The 19,919-nt window shown below is 38.3% G+C and overlaps 1 protein-coding gene across 1 annotated transcript in view; it reads right to left on the bottom strand.

The window, feature by feature from the left end:
• The window catches only part of DCDC2 (doublecortin domain containing 2), a 65,340-nt gene that overhangs the window by 12,368 nt on the left and 33,053 nt on the right, over positions 1 to 19,919 (bottom strand). Inside the window, exons 5-8 of the mRNA XM_027676032.1 lie at positions 18,960 to 19,106; positions 17,866 to 17,920; positions 14,962 to 15,157; positions 477 to 577 (exon numbers count right to left, since the gene is read on the bottom strand). Of these exons, the coding sequence (XP_027531833.1) occupies positions 477 to 577; positions 14,962 to 15,157; positions 17,866 to 17,920; positions 18,960 to 19,106 (499 nt within the window). The remainder of the gene's footprint in view (positions 1 to 476; positions 578 to 14,961; positions 15,158 to 17,865; positions 17,921 to 18,959; positions 19,107 to 19,919) is intronic.

Genomic DNA, 19,919 nt, shown 5'->3' with positions numbered 1-19,919 from the left:
TATAATCTTATTTCTAGTTATCAAGACCTGTTTATTGCACATAAGTCTTAGGATTAAAAAATTGGCCAACTAAGCACCATATTGCTCCAACAAAAGAAAGTGCTGTCAGCTTTAACAAAAATCAGATAAATGCATGCCCGTTTGTGGTTCAGGACTGGACGAATACTGCTCTATCAGTTTAAAGAGACTGCAATTCAAGTGAATCTATTTGGTAGATTGTAACAGTAGGGATTCTCTAAGGCTCTATAAGGGCACTCAGAGCAGTTCTGAAGCTGATGAAAAGGTAACTGACATTTGACATATTAACAGAGAAAGGAAGATTTGCTAAAGCTTCCATAAAAGAAGCTGTATCACTGAGCTTACAGTCATCCCCACAGAATTATGCTGTACACTTGAAAGAAATTGAGGAAAGAAAAACAACACACAACCTGTAATCCTAAAAAAAAAAAGACATTTATTTAAAGCTCAATCAATACCTGGTCCAGTGGAACTTCTACAAGAGTATCTTCATCTTCCTGCACTTCAACTGCCCCCCAGGTTTCAGACCCCTCTTCTCTGGCTTTGTAAATATCTTCACCTACAATGGGAAAGATACAGAGTAGAAAAAAGTGAAGTCCAATGGTGACACTGTGTGGCTCAACTACTGAACTGCATATTCAATTTTGCTTCTGAGAACATGTTCCTGAGCTGACCCATTATACAGTTCTTTTAAGGAAGACTTCAATCGCCCATCATTTCCAATTTGTTTTTTTTCCTTTTAACAATAAATACGTACTACACCATTTGGGGAAAGAGGAAGGAAAGGTAAAAGGAAAGGGAAACGGAAAAGGAAAGGAAAAGGAAACAGGGACTGAACAAAGCTCTGGATCTGAAGTTCTTTCACTTCTGGCAAAGGTTCAGAGTGAATCTGACCATAATACATTACAACAACAACATATTACTTCTGTTTCTACAGTCAGTTATAGTACCCTGTAGTAATTAGCCTTATAACATACATCTATCAAAAATTTCAGGCTCTGAATCAGCAACAAACATGCTGAACCAGGACAGGATTAAAAGACTAAAATTAACAGAAACAGCTGGGATTAGTGCTACCAGTGCTACTCCCCACCCTTGCATACATGCAAGTAGAATTATGGTTGAAACTCCACGTTCACATTAGAAAAACAACTACTCCTAGGTAACAAGGTTTAATGGTTACAATGATATTCAATTTAGTTTAAGTAATTTCTTTCCCTTAAGTGTAAGTAGTAACTAAGGGTCTTTGAAGTTTCCAATACAGGTCTTGCAGTATCAGCTAACTAGGAAAGCAAAGATTGGTACGTATGGAAAACAATTTCCAAGTGACTCATGTTCTTCTCTCCCTTCCCTTGAACTGAAAACAGCCCAGAAACTAAAAGCACATGTTACTTCAAATCATTTCTCTCCATCTACCTAGGAAAGATGGATGGTCCTAATGTGTCCATATCCAAAAAAATACATAACTACAATAAGAATGAGGAAAAAATATTTCTACTGGTTTTGACTGCCTCTTAGTTCTTCATAAAAAGACGTGAACTTGATAATATCAACTAACCATGCAAATTGATCTACATTGCTGGACACTTAAATAAACAGCTCCAGTGTAGAACTGAACCATTCACAGAACAACTGAAAAGGAAAAATAATAGACATAACCCCAAGCCTTAGAAAAATCCAGAGTTCATCTGCATAAAAAGTCAGCACTGACTACTCTAGAAGTTAGTTTTCCAGTTACTTTCTCAACACTATGAGAGCCAAGGAAAGAGTTTACCCTGGGAACAAAATTCTGAGGCAAACCACTGTAAAGGGCTAACTGGAGGGGAGGTGCCAACTCATCCAGCTATCCATAAAAGTCTACTGACAGGCCACTGACCAGAGCACCAGAAATGAAGGTCGTTCTTACAGCCTGAAATAAAGGGGCAGAAATGGGGGAGTCTATGGAACATCACAATGATATTCCAAAGTGTTATTGCTAGCTGCATCTTAGGAGAGAGATTTTTCTGACATAGTAGCTTGAGTTCCTGAACATGATTCCTGCTGAAGCCTTCTCACCCCACTCAAAGATCTATTCTATCGTTCTAGCATGTTCTGTTGAAACCAAGGACATCCAATATTTACTAGCAGTATGATATATCTTGGACAATCTACCTGCACATATCTCATTACAGATTGACAAGACTTGTTTGGTTTTTTTTTGACAAAATCACCAACAAAAATACAGCATGGTTGAGAGCAACAACAAAATACATCTGAATGGGTGCTACCTGTACTTTTTCAAATAATCAATGCACTTCACATTTCCCATTTTTCTGAGCTCTCTAAGGGACAGAATGTTCTGTTTCCCTTACCCGATACTATCATTGTTGCCACTCATCATAGACATTTGATTGAGTTATAGATCTCCACCATATCCTGAGAGGAAAATGTAATGAGTTTCTTAAAAGCCACCATGATGACTCTCCTAATTCAAGACCTTCCCTTAAGATCAAAGAAAAAAACCTTGTCCTAGATTCCTTGGGCCCATCGAACTATAAAAAGTTAACTCAGTGTCTGAAAGAACTGCATTTAATATCACCATCATTCCATTTAGACTTGTAATAACACTTCTGCCTTCAAGGTCCCCAAGTCTTTCAACCAAAATGGAGATTGTTTAGCCTCTAGAGGTAAAATGATTTTGGTGCAGAGGCAATTCTCATGGGGTTTTACTCCAGCAGGGCACAAGAAGTAGTACAAGGGAGATGAACAAGTGTTGGCCCTGGAGGCCGAATCTACTCAAGAGCTGAGGATTCTCAATTTTAAAGCATTTCTTCTTAGAAGAATAGATAAACCTCAGGGCTATGGTGAACAACCCAAGGAGACAGACATACAGTATTTTCAAAAAACTTAATCATGAAACCAGGATGGAGCAAGAGAGAGGGAAGAAGACTGTAAGGAAGTCCTTTCAGTAAGGAACTATATTTCCCATTTAAAAGACAGTGCCGAAAAAGGTAGTAGCAGGGGGATTTCAACAAGCAAAAACTGAAATCTCCATGGAATTTCCTCCAAGTACTTTCTAATAGGTGCTTGTTCAGACAGCTAGTCATAAATGAAAAGAAATTAGTTGAAAATAACCCTGAACAACATTGCAGCATCTCTCACGGATACTGCTGTTCATTCTCTTGCACAGAGGGCACTCTAAAGTGAAACAGCATTCCTGTTCTTTCACAGAGTAAAAATATTATTTAAGGAAAATAAAAAATTAACAACAAAAGGGCAATTAATTATTTACCTCTTCACAAATGTAAGAGAATGGAAAGCAAATGTCCAAAATAAATGTATCATTAACAGTTGGGGAAGGAAGAAAAACACTTAGGTCTGAAATGTGCTAAAACAAGTGAAGAAAAAATTACACTAACTGAAATTGTAACACTTGAACAAATAAAAAATTCCAAAGAAAATGGCAAGGATAGGACAAACGCTCTAGTCTTTTGTTATGAAAAGTGAAAAGAAATACAAAAATTGCAAAATAATTTACATCAAATTAACTTGATTAAACGGATCATTAAGAAAATAGCTTAAAATGTAAACATCGTTAGTGTTGCTACTCTACTTCAGCCAGAAGTATTTACACTTTATGCATGTGAAGCTACAAGTATCTGGAGGAGGGCAGCTGAGTGAAAGGCCAACACATTACTTGTTTATGTGATTCTGTGTCAAGATCTTGTCAGCAGGAGTTTGCAGGCCGCAGTAATCACTATTATCAGTGCTCTGAGTTATTCCCAAGGAAATGTGTTCGTTTGGGTAACTTTGCCTCATATTTTATAGGTAATACTTCAGAAATGCTTTTTGGCTTAGGAAAACAACAAGGATGAAAAATTCTTATTGATGCAATATTTCACATCTCTGTCTCTGAATCATTAGTCAGTTTCTACACACGTCTCTAGGGGAGGAAAAAAACAAGACAGCATTTTAGAAAATGCTATAAATTACATGGAGGAATATTTTTGTGAGTCTTCATTCTGTACTGTTATGGGCTTATATTGCAATCTCTATTGCAGCAGAAATAAGTGGTGTATCTCACCGAAAATTCCCAGCACTTCCATTAGAGGGAACATTTACTACTTCTCCAAACAGTTCATACAATATTGTAGATTGAACATGCTCCTCTTGTATGAGCTAGCTCTGATTTTCTTGTGCCTAATACTACCTGAGAATTGACCACAGACGGGGCATGGCAACATTGGGGCGGAAGAGCTCTGAAAGGGGTAAGAATGGAAGGTGCACCCAAGCCTTACATTCAAGCTATGACACACACTACCCTTTTGCTTCAAGTTGAGTAGAGTGTGATGGTAGCAAGGGATTCAAGGGTACTTTGAGCTCCAAAATGTCTCCCCACAGCTTTGCTGACAAGTATAAATCAGAGGATTTATTTCAGTTACGTTCTCAATTCTCCATGCCACAGCAAGTGCTGCTTCTGTCAAGAGGCCAAGCAAAATATTATTGAAAGTCTCCTGATCTTCTGGGGAATATTTTTCCATGGTGTCCAGACAACCAGAAGATACTGGCTTTTTTCAGGTTTTCCCAGTCACTGTGTGAAAACAAACTGTCTTGAGCCACAAATCAGCACTATTTTTTATACCCTATACAGAGAGAACTTAGGCAACCTAAAGAAAAATCTCCCATTATTTCTAATTATTTTAAAACAGGGTCATGTTCAGTAATTTGGGAAAAAGGGGGAAAAAAACCCTGTAGAAGGGCAAATAACAGATCACAAGAGGGAAATGCCCAAAAGATTTTGATTAGAAACATTTCACCTGTTACATGTTACTGGTTATCTCAATACACAGACGTTCAGTGGATTGTGCAGTCAATCAATTCAGCATGTACAGAACGAAGCCATGAATTGGTGCATGTATAACTTATCAAACCTTGGCTAAAGTACAAAGATAATTTTCTGTCTGATGCCATTCAGTACTTCAGCTGGCATCTTTTTTCTACACTTTGATAAACAAGAAGGTTATATGACTTTATTAAATACTAATTGATTTATACACTAAACTAACTCATAAGAAATATGTATTTTTAAAACAATTAAGCATAGCAATTAATGGCTTTTATATAAGCTCCTTTTCTAAATGACATTAACTGTAAAACATTTACTCGAGTACAAATTACAACATTATACAGATATTAATGCATTTCAAATTTTAAACTGATTGAAGTTCAGTAATAGAAATAAAAAAATCATTGTAATAATAGTATGCCCTGAATATTTTGTGGAAATCTTTTACTAACTAAAATCATTTACTAACTGCAAGCCCTGTTTGTAAGTAGGGAAGTTAATGTTACTATAAAAAAAATTAATGTGACTTACAACAGAGGCTGCCTCATAAAAATAGTAAGGCAAATGAAAAACAAAATGTAAAAAAGAAAAAAGTCGCTCATTAAATTGAATAGTTTGCTATGAGGAATAGGGAGGATTATGTGTGTTTATGCCTGTGTACAACATAATCTTATATTCTGGTTTTTTGTGTGTGTTTTTTTGTTTGTTTGGGTTTTTTTAATTCAAAAGCATCACTTTTGTACAAGGCTCATTTCCAACAAAAATCCACTGCCTTCATGGTAGCTTTGCATGTGACTTCTATCACCAAAAAGCAATGGAATTGAAGAGAAACTAGTAGCAATATACATAAGAGACTGTTGAGAATATTAAAAAAATACATGTTTTTCTTCACCTGATACTACTGCAGCCTCAAGCTTCTAAGCAATTAAATACTCTCTTCAGAAAATATTGAATTCCTAATACAATTTCACACCATTATAGAACACTGACATCTGACTACCTCAACAGAAACTGCAAAAGGTGCTTCTAGGGGTTGCCCTTGTATGCAGCAGTCTCCTTTACTGATAGGAAATACGGTAATGCTAGAGCAAAGGAAAAGCTGCAAAAGCTAAGTCATCTTTTCACATCAACACCTACAAAAATAAAGGACTGAGTGTCATAATACAATGGTTTTTTAATTCCTTTTCCCTGCTTTGGTCATTCACCTCACTTATTCTCCATGTTCCTAAGCATCTAATTTATTAATTTATATAAATTACAGACCATTAAGACTACTTGCATTTTGAAATTAACAAAGCAGTCCTTGTTCAGCCACATCTTTTTTAATTCCATGCCCGTTCCATAACTCAGCCTTCTCTTGGGTACAGCTGGGTCCTAAGGGCTAAATCATCACAAAACAAATGCACAAGCCCTGAAATGTCTGCCCCGGTTGTCATTCCAAACCAAGCACCACTACACTTACACACCCTCCTTCAGGGAGTTAAGCAACATGGCTTTCCTGCTGACAAATATATATTTGCCCACTTTACAAAGTATTCACTTCACTAAAAGCAAACCCCAAAAAATTCACTGTGTGCTCAAAGAAAAAGGCTGCAAGGTTTACCATCACCCTAGCTCCCCACTGGGGTAAGTAAACTCTGGCTACTATAATTCAGCACTGCAACAATACACACTAACAGCAATAAGGGTTCTCATTTCTTGCTATAGATTGCTATTTTGTCTCCTACTACACAGGTCCTGTAAAATCTCCGCACAGCAGTAATATGGTCTATGTTTTAACTAGAGAGAGGTTTTTCAATCCTAGAAGTTGTCAGCAGGAAAATATGAACAACAAAAGTTTTAGCTCACAATGTACAGTTCATATTCAGTGGCCCAGGTTTGTACTCTGGCAAGTTCATAATTTTACTGAAAGCAATTCAGAGCAAGAGCTTTGCCATACCTGATGTTCTGTGCAGCTTTACCTTTAAATATGGGTTGGCATTTTTCTTCTTTTTTTTTAGGCAATAACAAACGCAGGAAATTGAAATGACTGCTAACTTCTAAGACCTCATAATACTCAAAAATAGATCTGAAAAACTTTGGAGTGACTCAGTTTATGTCCAGTATATGACTTCCAAATCACAGCGAAAACTTAAACTTCACAGTCTATGATCTCTAGAACTTGTTCTATGCTTTGTGGGGGGGAGTTACTTCGCAAGCCATGAGACCACAATTAAACCATTGTATTCAAATGGAATAAGCTTTAAAAGAGGGTACTACACTCCAAGAATTTTCTGTTACACTCCTGAATTTCCTATTAAACTTCCTAGGTATACTCTTTACAGGATGCTACTCAAACAAAAAAATTAATAGGTTTGGGGTTTTATGGTGGTTTGTTTGGTTTTTTTTTAAACCTTAAACCAAGCTGCTGATAATTAGATGTACCTTTGGTGTCACTTTCATAAACACAAATTCTGCTGAACCAGCTGCACTAGTCTAAGCTCTGAACCTCATATTTTTAGTTGCAATTACTATTAAATACAATATATTCCATGTTATTAAGGTTTCTACCAGTGCAATGAGAACCCAATCATAACATTAATAGTATGCCTTACATGTTACAAAAACCAAAGCATCAGCTCACAGTCTACTGGATTTGCCCTAAGAAATGGTGAATTTAAATCTTGCACAAAGAGCTTTCAACTCTAAGAAATTCTTTAATCATCCTGATTTAAGAGGATTATGACACGGATCAGTTGTAACATGAATGGCATGCTGGTGAAATTTTCAGTGCATAAAAAAATAAATTCAAAGTACATACACAGTTAGCCCAACTAAACTCAGTTGGAAGATTAAATTAAGCTTTAAATACACTATATGCATAATTCTTCAGATGTTAATACCCAGGAAACAATCACTTTCAAACAGTCTAGCACTGAAAAGAGAGAAGATTCCACATAACTGCTAAACTGGCGGGGAAAAGGACAGCAAAGAATACAGGATACATTCTCTATTATGAATATTTTCTCTTTATCTATTTTCATACACCCCAAAATGTGCATGTGTAAACTCCCTGTGCAGTTTATTGGTTTCAGATTAAAAGAAATTAATCCCTTATCAGTGACAGCCAAATGCAGCCAACTAAAATGTCAAAAGTCTTTTTCACTGTCCATCAGTAAAAAATAAAATAATAATTAAAAAAAATTCCTAAGATGGTGATAAGTACTTCCCTTACCCAATCCAAAGTCTTTGAATTTGAAGGAGTTGTTTGGAATAAATCTGCAAATCCAACTGAGGAACTGCAACGAGCCCTCAGAATAGACAGTGAAGCTGTAGTGATCAAAACAGTACTTGGGAGCCATCATTATCACTGTGTTACTGGAGTTGGCTTCTAGTTTTCCATTCAGAATAAGACTCCTCACTCTAAAATGAACCCAAAAATGTCATCATTCAAGGCAGATGCATGATACATCCAATACTTCAGCATCTGGTCTAAACCACATTCCTAATTTCACTGTCAACTGAGAGAATAGGCATCTCCAGACACACTTGTCTCTCCTTGACAGCTGGAGCCTGGAAGCCCAGCTTGAATTAATCCTCTAAACCTCATACGGAGGGAGGTAGACAAGATGCATCTCATCCTCAACAAGTTTACAGTATCAGGCGGGATCTGAAAGTGTACCACAGTCAAGAAACTTCTAGGATTTACTGCATCTTTCTTGTTGCCACGGGGAAACATTGAAACAGCCTCTCCAAATAAACAGCCTTTTCTGAATGTCTGTTCATGCCTTCTGAATGGACATGGCAAAGGTGAGGCCAAGTACACTACAGCTGGAGTCTTTGCAAATAAGCATCTTGTAGATATTGCTATGTAGAGTTCAAATGCTATCAGCCTGAGGAGCACTTTGGCTAACATCCAGTAATACAGACAGACAAGAGAAGTGCTTGTGCCTGCTCCTACTTTTCCTCTTCACCCTGCAAGGGCAAAGCCACATCTTGGCATTTCTGGGCAAAGGAAGTAAGAGGTCAAAAGCACCACTTGCACAGTTCCCTCTCAATTTCTGTTCCTCAAACATGTATCTGAAGCAATCTTTAAAAGGCACCAGCAAACTAGGAAGAAAGGTGAATGCTCCTTTCCACTAACTGAATCTAGCTAAAATACTACACCTAAAACTGTATGGTACTAGTTGCCTGCCTAAGTGGGAAGCTGCACCTCCAGGTGAAACAAAAGAGTCTTAATTCAAAATAAAACACCCCATTACAGCTTTTAAGCTATTTTCATCATCCACTTAAGTCCCACTAGTCATACAACCACTGCATCTCACCAAAAGACAAGGTGAAAAACCAGGACAGAGCGAGGGAGATACCCTGTTGACAGAGAGACATTTCAGGGCACTAAAAACGCACACAAGAAGGGGAAGAGCTTGTATAGCCTGTATTCTGCCCTTTCAAGCTGGACTGGATATTAATGCAGGTCTTCAGTATATGAAGAGGTACTGAAAACAACAAGTGAAGCAGTACACTCAGAGAAGTACCCTTCAGATCCTAACATATTGTCCTAGTGGTATAAGCCACTTCCACACCCAAAGGGGAGCATACATATAAATAAAGCATATAAGCACAGGATAAGTACAAACATGCACACAGCATGTCTGGCTGCCAGTGTGAGCCATGGCCACTTATTTGTATTCTGAAACCCAGAGGCTCAGTATCTTTAACCATTAACTTCAATTAAGTATTTTTTGTTAAGAATTAAACAACAGTTCTTTAGTTTTTAACAAGTTTGCCTGTTGGCTTTCTTTCCTTTTAACTGAATTAAAGATTCTTGTTCCACAGTTGCAGCACATCATTCATATTAACTCATAATGAATACTTAAAATGCTTAAAATGTAAAAAAACAACATTCCTTTGCTCTGTTGAGTTCTCATCACACTTCCATTATTTTAATACAAAGTACACTACAATTGTGTAGTAAAATACTTTTGTTTTAAAAAGTCATAGCCCTTAAATCAACCATCAAAATACATCACAAACTTTTTTTAAGAGCTTCAAGACATATATTTAATGGATACATTCAAAAGAATGTATTAGTCTGGAAAAAAATTGTATTTCACACTCACATAATGACTTAGAGTGATAAAAGCCCTCCAAAAGAAAGCTACACGGTTATGATTACAACTTGAATGAAGTAACAGAATCGCCAAATATGCTGAGCTGGAAGGGACCCATCAGGGTCATCGAGTCCAACTCCTGACCCTGCGCAGGACACCCCAAGAATCACACCACATGCCTGAGAGCATTGTCCAAACACTTAAACTCAGGCTTGGTGCTGTGACTACTTCCCCGGGAGCCTCTTCCAGTGCTCAACCACCCTCTGGATGAAAAACCTTTTCCTGATATCTAACCTAAACATTTTCTGAATCAGATTCATGCTGTTTCCTCAGGTCCTGTCACTGGTCATGAGAGTGAAGAAATCGGTACCTGCCCCTCCCCTTTCCCTCATGAGGAAGTTGTAGACTGCAATGAGGTCTTCCCTCAGACTCCTCTTCTTCAGACTGAACAGACCAAGTGACCTCAACCGCTCTTCACACGGCTTCCCCTCAAGGCCCTTCACCATCTTCACTGCCGTACTTTGGACACTCTCTAATAGCTTCATGTCTTTCTTATATTGCAGTGCTCAAAATTGCACACAATATTCAAGGTGAGGCTGCACCAGTGCAGAGTAGAGCGGGACAATCCCCTCCCTAATCTGGCTGGCGATGCTTTGCCTGATGCCCCCCAGGACACGGTTGGCCCTCCTGGCTGCCAGGGCACTGCTGACTCATATTCAACTTGCCATTGACCAAGACCCCCAGGTCCCTTTCCATAGGGCTGCTCTCCAGGCTCTTGTTTCCTAGTCTATACACATAATCAAAGTTGCCCTGTCTGAGGTGCAGAATCTGATACTTCCCCTAGTTGAACATCATATGGTTGGTGATTGGCTATCTCTTCAATTTACCATCTAAAGAAAGTCTAAAGAAAACGTTTCAAGCTATGAAGTTACTTTATAGAGATGCCTGTTATATAGCTGATGCAGTCTCTTGACAATTTTTTCTTCAAAACCACAGCATGACTTAACACCTGTTCCAAAGCCACACATGGCTGAGTACAAAAGGAAGAGAAAAATAGACAAACAAAAATGCTACCTCCACCCTGCCCCCAAGCTGATTAAAGCAAAAGTCTTGTGATAACCAGATGGAGAATTAAGCTAGGAGAGCTTTTGTCTTCTCACTCACCATCTCTGACCCTACGCAGTGACTCCACAAGAGCCTTGGCAAACCAAGTATTTCCATAGCTGCTCTGTGACATACCCTTTAGGCACATGGAAGAAGTTTCAGACAGGTGGGAACACCTTAGGAGGGCTGAACTCTCTCCTGTTACACGCAATTCTCTTTGTGTAGATGTTTCACTGACTGCAGAAGGTATCTAGGCCCAAGGAATTGCCCAAAGTCAACCAGGAAGACTAAGAAACAGAGGTTGAACCCAGACCGCCAGAACCTGGTGAATCAGAAACAGGCAGAAAGGATTACTTGAGAAAAGACCAACAGATGGGATGGAAAGTAAACAGATGAAGTCAGATAAAATTAATAAAGGCCCACATGGACTCAAGGAAAAGCATCCTCAAATAACTGGAAAAGAAAGCTGAATACAAGAGGTAGCAGGATGCTCTGCCAAAGTGGGGGTAAAACACTAGAAGGGTAGTCACATTGCTTTTGGTGTTGGAGACTGCTGAGACAAGCCTGACTGGTCTCAAATCCCAAAGCTAAACATTCTGAGGATGTGAAAAACAATGTTTCCTGAAAAAAACTGGCACTGGTGAGGATGTGGCACACTAAGTTCCTCATAAAGAAATCAACAAGTCATAGTACTGATAACATATCTAAAGCTGCTGAGCTAAAGGCTGCTGAGCTGACTCTTCTATGATGCACCATAAAATATATGCCAGTGCTGATGAGGGCAGAATGTTTCAGGCTTTGCTTACTTCAACACATCTACTTGTTTCTCAGATCCCCCACTGACAGAGTTGTAGTCAGTGGGCTCATAAAGCTGATTTGACTGATGAGGTTCTCTAGGGAAAGCTTTTGAAGGGGACTACTCCACTGCCTACCTCCATTATAAAATGTACATCAACCAGCCAAGAACTTCCACTTCCCACCTGCAGATAGAGATAGATAATTTATAATTTAGAAAATACTTAATCAAGCTCCTGCACTTGATTTGTAACTCAACAAATAGTCCCATGGGCGAAAAATATTCAGCTAATGAGAATTAAAGAACCAAACTTGATTGCAAAACAGGCTATCAAATCACAAAATAGTACATCTTTAGCAGTAAGTTTAACATTGTCATGAATCACACAGCAGTTCAGTTCCTTCAAATAATAAAGGACAGAACTATAGAACAATATTTGACATTGAGGGTTGGCTAGGCAAGAGGCAGCTCACAGCTCTTACAGCCTGCCTGGCCTGTGCTTCAGGTCACTCCATATTGAGGTGTGACCAGAAGAGAATGCACAGAAGACAACAACTTTGTGGGAGATGACCATTTGTGGTCAGCGTAGTGCATTTTCTTTTAACTACTTCACTACAAGGTACCTAAGTTCTAACTATAGTGGAGCTCCCACACAGAGTCAGAAGTGAAAAGACCTTTTCCTTTAATTTCTCAAGAGTTAGAATCATAGAATTCTTAAGATTGGAAAAGACCTTTAAGATCATCAAGTCCACTGTCAACCTAGCACCACCACCATGTTCACTACTAAACCATGTCCCTGAGCGCCATATCCACACTTTTTTGAACACTTCCAGGGATAGTGACTCAACCACCTCCCTGGGCAGCCTGATCCAATGCTTTACAAACCCTTCTGTGAAGAAATTTTTCCTCATATCCAATCTAAACCTCCCCTGGCCCAATTTGAGGCTATTTCCTCTTGTCCTGTTACTTGTTACCTGGGAGAAAAGACTGACACACTACTCGCTACTGCTGCCCATTCCTACTTTTACTAGCTAGTCTTTATATGGAGGAAAAATAGAGGATCACAGAAAAACAAAGAGCTTCTCCCAACACACACTTGAGCTCAAACTAGAGAATCTGCTGCCTTGAAGAGCTTCTCCTAGTTATACAAGACTCACAAATCATGGAAAAGCTGAACTGACAAGGAAGCAATCTCTTCTTCAACAAACTTAGTGACTTTCCAAGTCACCATTTCTGTCAGCAGGTGGAGCAGCAGTAGCATTGAATAGAAAGAGGTAAATATTTCCCTCTATGTGTCTGCTATCTACCAAAGTAAGATTTGACTCTTAGTCACTGCCTGCTGAAAGGACAGAAAAATGATTGCTCCTGCTAGGACTTTTCCCTCCACTGGGAAATGAAAGAAGGCAATGGGAAACATCTGATAACTTAATGCAAGTCTGACAAAGTCAAAGAACTAATTTCTCTCACCTCAGCAAGAGGGAGCTGTTCGCTTCCAGAAAACATCTGTAGAAACTTTACTTAAAAATACCCTTAGGCCTGAAAAAATAGCATATAGAAGATCACCATAATGGCACTATACCTATCAGAAAAAGTTATGTACCTTGGCTATTCTTAAGGTGAAAGGTCTGACTTAGATCTTTCTAGTCACACATAGAGATTCAGAGCAGTTCAGTACTCTGAACAGGAGAGTAGATCAGAACATATGGATTTTAAGCTCATATATATTCCCCAACAGCAGTCAATTCACCTGTCTTAAAAAAAAAAAGAAAAAAAAAAGAAAACAACAGTTGAGGATATCCAGGGTGGACAACAGCCTAAATATAAAAGCCTTTTCCTGCATTTTTTGCATCTTAGATAAGATTCTGAGCCTTTAAAAATTGTAAGCCAAGCATGCAAAACCCTCCCTGAGAGGTCAGCTCTGGTAGTCTCTTCCTCCTATGTTTTTAGCATGCACCGCTCAATCTGTAAGAACTGGGAACATGCCATGACAATTTCAAGGAGAAGAATATATTCACACGTTTCACAAGCTATAGAAGACAAATGTTTTCAGTCACTTTCATTATAATATAATCATCGTTCTTGTAAGACAAAAACTTGACTGAAAAACAGTTGGCTAAAATTACTAACCAGCTAGAACAGTATTTGATTGTACTAGACTGAACAATAGTTGAATCAAGACTAAACCTGAAATTCTACAAGCTAACTCCTGAGAACACAGGAGTTATTACAAAAGACTATACTTCACTGATCTTTTAAAACTCAAATTTACAAAAGTGCTCCTGACTCAAATTTACAACTCATGATTCTAGACAAAGGTACAAAACTGTGCTGTTTGATGACATATACTGAAGTTTTAGACCACGAATTGTTATTGTACACTTGATTATTAACATTTAGATGGCAGTGAGAAGAAATTTCAAATGTTATGGAAAGTATCATTTATTTCTTCTGATAGATACTAACATCTAGAAGTATTACTAAAGAGGAAGAATAGCCATCCCAGCACGGCAACAGTGAGGGGCCAGACTTCTAGCCCTTAAAAAAAAACGGGAGTGAAGGAGAATATCACACCATAAGATAAGGAAAACAATGTACGAAACTAAATTTGTACATGGCTATCACTACTGTCACAGCACAGTGGGGAGCAAATTCTGAAAGGGTCAGTAGCAGCTCTGCTGTATGACTGGTGTCAGCAGCTATTCACTAACTGGAGTTTGTGTTTGCGCTATTCCCCCAGGGTCCAGTCATTTTGTTACACAGAGCAAGACAGCTAACCAGGGATCATCAGGGACAGCAAGGTGTCCTTGGAGAAGACCGGCTTCTTTTCTTCTCCTTCTTGCAGGGCAGAACAGTGGAAAACCAACCAAAATATGGCTTTTATTTTGCTTTGCCAAAAGCATAAAGATAGAACCATATCAGCTTAACTTCCAAGGTATACTAAAAATCACACACAGCCTCCTATGGTATGTAAATGAAGCCAGAAACGTAGCAGTTAATCACAGGTGCATTTCCTAAGCAGAAAGAACTTTTGCAATTTCAGTTGACCAGAGTAAATAGACAATTCAAGAGTTATGTAACATATTATTCTACTATTTCACTGTTTTAACTGAAGATATCTCAATACTGACCATTATACTGAAGGACTCCTGTGGATGCTGTTTCTGTCTGGTTTACTTCTATAGAGTTGTTAGGAAAGTGTCGTCTGGACACAGAATTCTCTGGATTCTGGCTTTTTTTGTCTTTCCCTTTGGGAAGCTGAGGTGAGGAACAGTTTTCTCCCCGGTCACTGGATCCAGTAGTAGATTTAGATTGCCGATCATTTCCCTGAAAAGAACTGTATATAACTATCACTGATGCAAATTACAAAGTTTATTTTTTAAATTTAAATAAGGACTGACATGAGGTATTAAAGAAGCATATTAATTTACAAGCAGTACATTCAAGTTATATCTTAAATTATTCAGAAAAGCATAACTATCTTATCAACCTACTGTATGATTTGATTGATTAAATTCTTCTCAACAACTCCCAGGAGAAAATTTTTATTAGAAGAAAATAATGCTTCATTTAATGAAAAGAATGAATATATGCATGCATGCATACTATATACAGCTATATCTCCTCCACATGTGTGGAAAGTCACAAGATATAACGTATCCAAGTTGTTAATAAGTCACTGTCTGTTTAAACAGGACATGGGCATTATTTTAAGTGTCAAGAGAAGCTGGAGGAGAATCACAGTCTTTTTGTGGCAATAACACTGACTGCCAAGTAGACACTAAGAAAGGGGTATGTGCACACATCACCTCTGAATCATCTTCAAGGACATCAGCCAGTTCTCCTGCTTGCTCTGTGCTCTTCTAGAAACAGAACCAGAAACCTGGTCCTTACTTTTACAGCTTTGATGTAGGTATGATCCTGGGTGTTCTAGCCAGGGATTTTATTATTTATGCATATTTTTCATCAGTCTAGATTTGTTCACAAGCAACATCAGGAAAAACTGAACTGTATATAGCAGGCCTTTAGGGTGCTGTTTGTATTGTTCTGCGCTATGTAAAGACTTTACCAACTGAACACCCTCATCATTGCCCCTCAGAAGTTTCTTTCTAATCCAGCTCTGTCAAAACACTCCATATAACAACAAAACACTCAAGCAAGTAAGGCAGAAAACCTTGTCAATATCTGGAACAGTTCACCTTATCACTGACTTCTCTGTATGACAAAAGATCAGTATATTCTACTTCATTGTTTCACTTAGTGTAGCTGCATGAGCAATTCATGCCATTTTAGACACTGCACACCAGAAAGGCCTTTCATTCTGCAATGGTCATGGACAATTCCTTTCACCTCAGTGCTAAAGTTAAGAGGTGACAGTATACAGAATTAAAATCTTTCAGAAAAATAAGTCCTGAACAAAATCCCACACTTCTTTAAAAATTCTGCATACATTATTACATGTTTATGTGAGTCTTCTAGTTTTCACATAATCAGCAGAAATCAGTTCTATTAAAAATATCTTCCTTAAATACCATCTTGCTTTTACCATCTAATCTACCCATAACATCTAAATCTACCACTTACCCCTTCTCTATAAAGAGAAACGAGTACATGGCAGCATTCAAATCTCTTCAGATTCAAACTGGAGACTGCTACTGCCAAGCAATAATATTAAAGAAGTGTAGACATCAAATTGAAGCAAACAATTGCATGATTCATACCAGTTCAAGTGCTGCATTACATATTTAAGAGCAGTAGTACATATTCCTGTTTCCTTAAGTTTTGACACTTGATAACAAGTGTCAATCCCAATGCAATAGAATTGAATATGAAATAAATTTCTGTACCTGTTGTTAAGCAATTGGAGAAGAGGCAAGAAGCTAGAACTGTTAATGAGTTGTTTTTACAAATTCAAAGCTCACATTTTAAAACCAAACAACACTTGAAAGTATGTTTTTTACTGAAGTTTTATCTTCTACTGAATTCCAACAGAATGGAACAGACACTTATATATTTTTTGCTTATTTCTTTTTAGTGGTTCCAGGGATTTTTGTTTGTTTGTTTTGTAAACAATGAATGGACATGATCAACTATCACAATTTTAATGACAGACTGTGAGTCTGACTCTCTGTTGTCTTGTACTTGTACAGTAAATTGCACTTGCACAGAATTGGTGGAAACAGATACTTATATTCTCTTTTAGCTCTGTTTTAAATTCACAGAGGACCCTTGTTGTAGTAAGGTGGGGGTCAGCCTCTTCTCCCAATCAGCTAGCAACAGGACAAGAGGAAATTGCCTCAAGCTGCACCAGGAGAGGTTCAGGCTGGACATAAGGAAAAATTTCTTTACTGAAAGGATGATTAAGCATTGGAACAGGCTGCCCAAGGAAGTGGTGGAGTCACCATTCCTGGAAGCATTCAAGAAAGAACTGGACGTGGCACTTAGTGCTATGGTTTAGTTGATGTGGTGCTGATCGGTCAAAGATTGGACTTGATGATCTTGGAGGTCTTTACCAACCCTTATTGATTCTATGACTCATTTTGCATGAACAAAAACAGCTATACAGGATACAAAGCAGTGGAGGATGAAGCTCTGTATTTAATGGTTACCTAGGAAAAAACATGCCTGATTGGAGGCCGGTTTAGGGCCTTATTCAGACTCAGAATGCAATAACACCATTTTCTGCAAGATGTTCTGTAAAAGGTTCTGTGTTTTTCCTCTAGGTGTACAACTTGAATAAATAAATAAATAAATACAAAAATATATCTGATCATGTTTATAGGAAAGACCTCAAGGCAGTAGCTGATCTTTGCTATTCAAGGTTTTATAAAAAAAAAAGCAGCCATTATTGCAATAATATTTTCTCTGATTTCTTTTGTGTAATTGACACTGCATGTAGTTACAGACTCATCAGGCTTTAATAAGCACACCATCAGGTGGCTCTGGATCTTTTTCTTTACAGATTTAATTAAAACTCAAAGGACAGGGATTTTCCATTTTCCAGAATTCAGTGAAATTAGGCACTTGATACTTACGCTGCCTTTAGACTTTCGAGTTCCCACAATTGGAGGTAGTACAGAGGCTTTGGAACTGCAGAAATAAGCCATATCTTAGAACTGTGTACACTATCACCATCATAGACACTATGTATCGATAATCAAGTCAGGCAACACCAAGATGGTTATGGGATAAAACTAATTGTTTTTTTCATTGCATGTTTTTACTAAGAATCACTCATTCTTGTTCACCAGACTATTATGCATAACCATTAGCTTATTCACACAAGTGCCTTACATTTCTCCACAATGCATATTTTATATACCATGAATTTATAGAGCAGTATTCAGTGAATTACTATGTGAATGTTCCTTACAACTATTGCAATGAAAAGTTCCAGCAATTTCAACAAAACTGTTTACATAATTGATGAACATAACTTTTCACTATCCTAAATTCATTAGTTGCAAATGCTGTTTCCCAAAGTACTTTCGAGTTATTCACACTGTCGACTAGTTGCTCACTAAAAAAAAAAGAAATACACATTACATGCTAGTTCATCTGCAGAATTTGGGTAAATTCTCTGAACTACCCCAGTTTATGGGACAAATTTCCTTTCTTTACATTTATTTCAAAGAAATGGCTCCCAATTTTCATGTTTTCCAAAGATATGAAAAGCACAGTTTCTCCTAACAGACACACAGTTTACAACTCTATTAAGTGACTGTTCTAGCCTACAAAAAATAGACCCAAACATAAAGCAGTCTCAAGGGAGCACATATTCCACAAAGCATTACTAAGCAAAAGTATATATAAACTGCTTTAGCAGCACCTAGTCTCATTCAGCTGCACTCTTTTTTTTTCCAGGAAAAAAATAAATTAAGTCAAGTCAAAATAATCCTTTCTCTAACACCAATTTTGTGATACGTGATCACAGGAACATTTATGAAATGAATTAGTCCTCTGAATTTCCATTTTTGCTTTTGTTTCTGTTATCTCAACTTTCCCAGAAGTTGCCAATAAGGTTTTGCATCCATACTAACTCACCCATCTTTTGTACTTTGCTGCACTTTGTAAACAAATTGACACATACAAACACACAAGAAGTATATCACACACTTTTAGAACTTACCCCTGTGGTCTTCTCATTGTAGATTTGCTAAACAGCACATCACCATATGGCAACTTCTTAAACTTTTCCCTACCCACTGCAACATAAATTTGCCCATTCTCCAGGTCTGATCCATTCTGAACAAGTTTTCCATCTGAAGTGTAAAGTCTGAAAAATACAAAAATGCTTAATTTGAATTTTCAGCTATGAAACCCAATAAAGTACAGTGCATGCCATTCAATGATCAGTAGCTACAAAAAAAAAAAAGCACCCCCAAAACCAAGGAAAAATAGAGCAAAATAATGATTTAATCACAGTTTATATAAAACTAATGAAGTATGAAGCAGTATGATAGATGAAATACTCTCAGAATTTCTAAAATGAAATAAATGACCTTGTACTTATAAAGGCTTCAATGCCTTTCCCCTAATACCTTGGAACGGATCTATTCCATGAGTTCCTGACCCCCTCTCATACCAAGTTCCACCCTCTGTCTTTGCTCTGGGCACCCTAGGAAGAACAGGGCACTCACACCTGAAAACCAAGGACCTGTTCACCTAACAGAGAACAAAGAGATAACATTCCCCTTATATTGTATTGATCAGAAGGTTGGAAAATGGCTGTACCTGGTGGAGTAAGGCTGGAAGTAGCAGGCAATACAGCACTACATTACAACAAGAAGCTGTGTCTCTTAGGCACCTACCAATAATACCAATAATAATATGTCTATTATGCCAGGTCGGGGCCGTCCCCGGGCGCCCCCCGAGCACGCCGTGTGGTCGGGGGCGCGCGCGCGGGTCAGTCCCCAGGGCACGGCTGCAGCAGGCGGCAGGGGCGGTGGGGGCAGCAGGGGGTGGTGGAGGGAGGGGGAACCTTGCCGTCGGGTGCTGGACCCCGTGGAGGTGGAGAGGGCAGCTTTGGAACACACAGAGGTTTGCCGTTCCAGGTTTTGGGGGTAGCGGGGGGGAGGGGGAGGGCGGG

Source organism: Neopelma chrysocephalum, unplaced genomic scaffold (genome assembly GCF_003984885.1).
Source record: "Neopelma chrysocephalum unplaced genomic scaffold, ASM398488v2 Primary Assembly neopelma1_26, whole genome shotgun sequence".
NCBI lineage: Eukaryota > Metazoa > Chordata > Aves > Passeriformes > Pipridae > Neopelma > Neopelma chrysocephalum.
The sequence above is the reverse complement of the archived record's forward strand: the minus strand, read 5'-3'. Positions and strand labels throughout refer to the sequence as shown.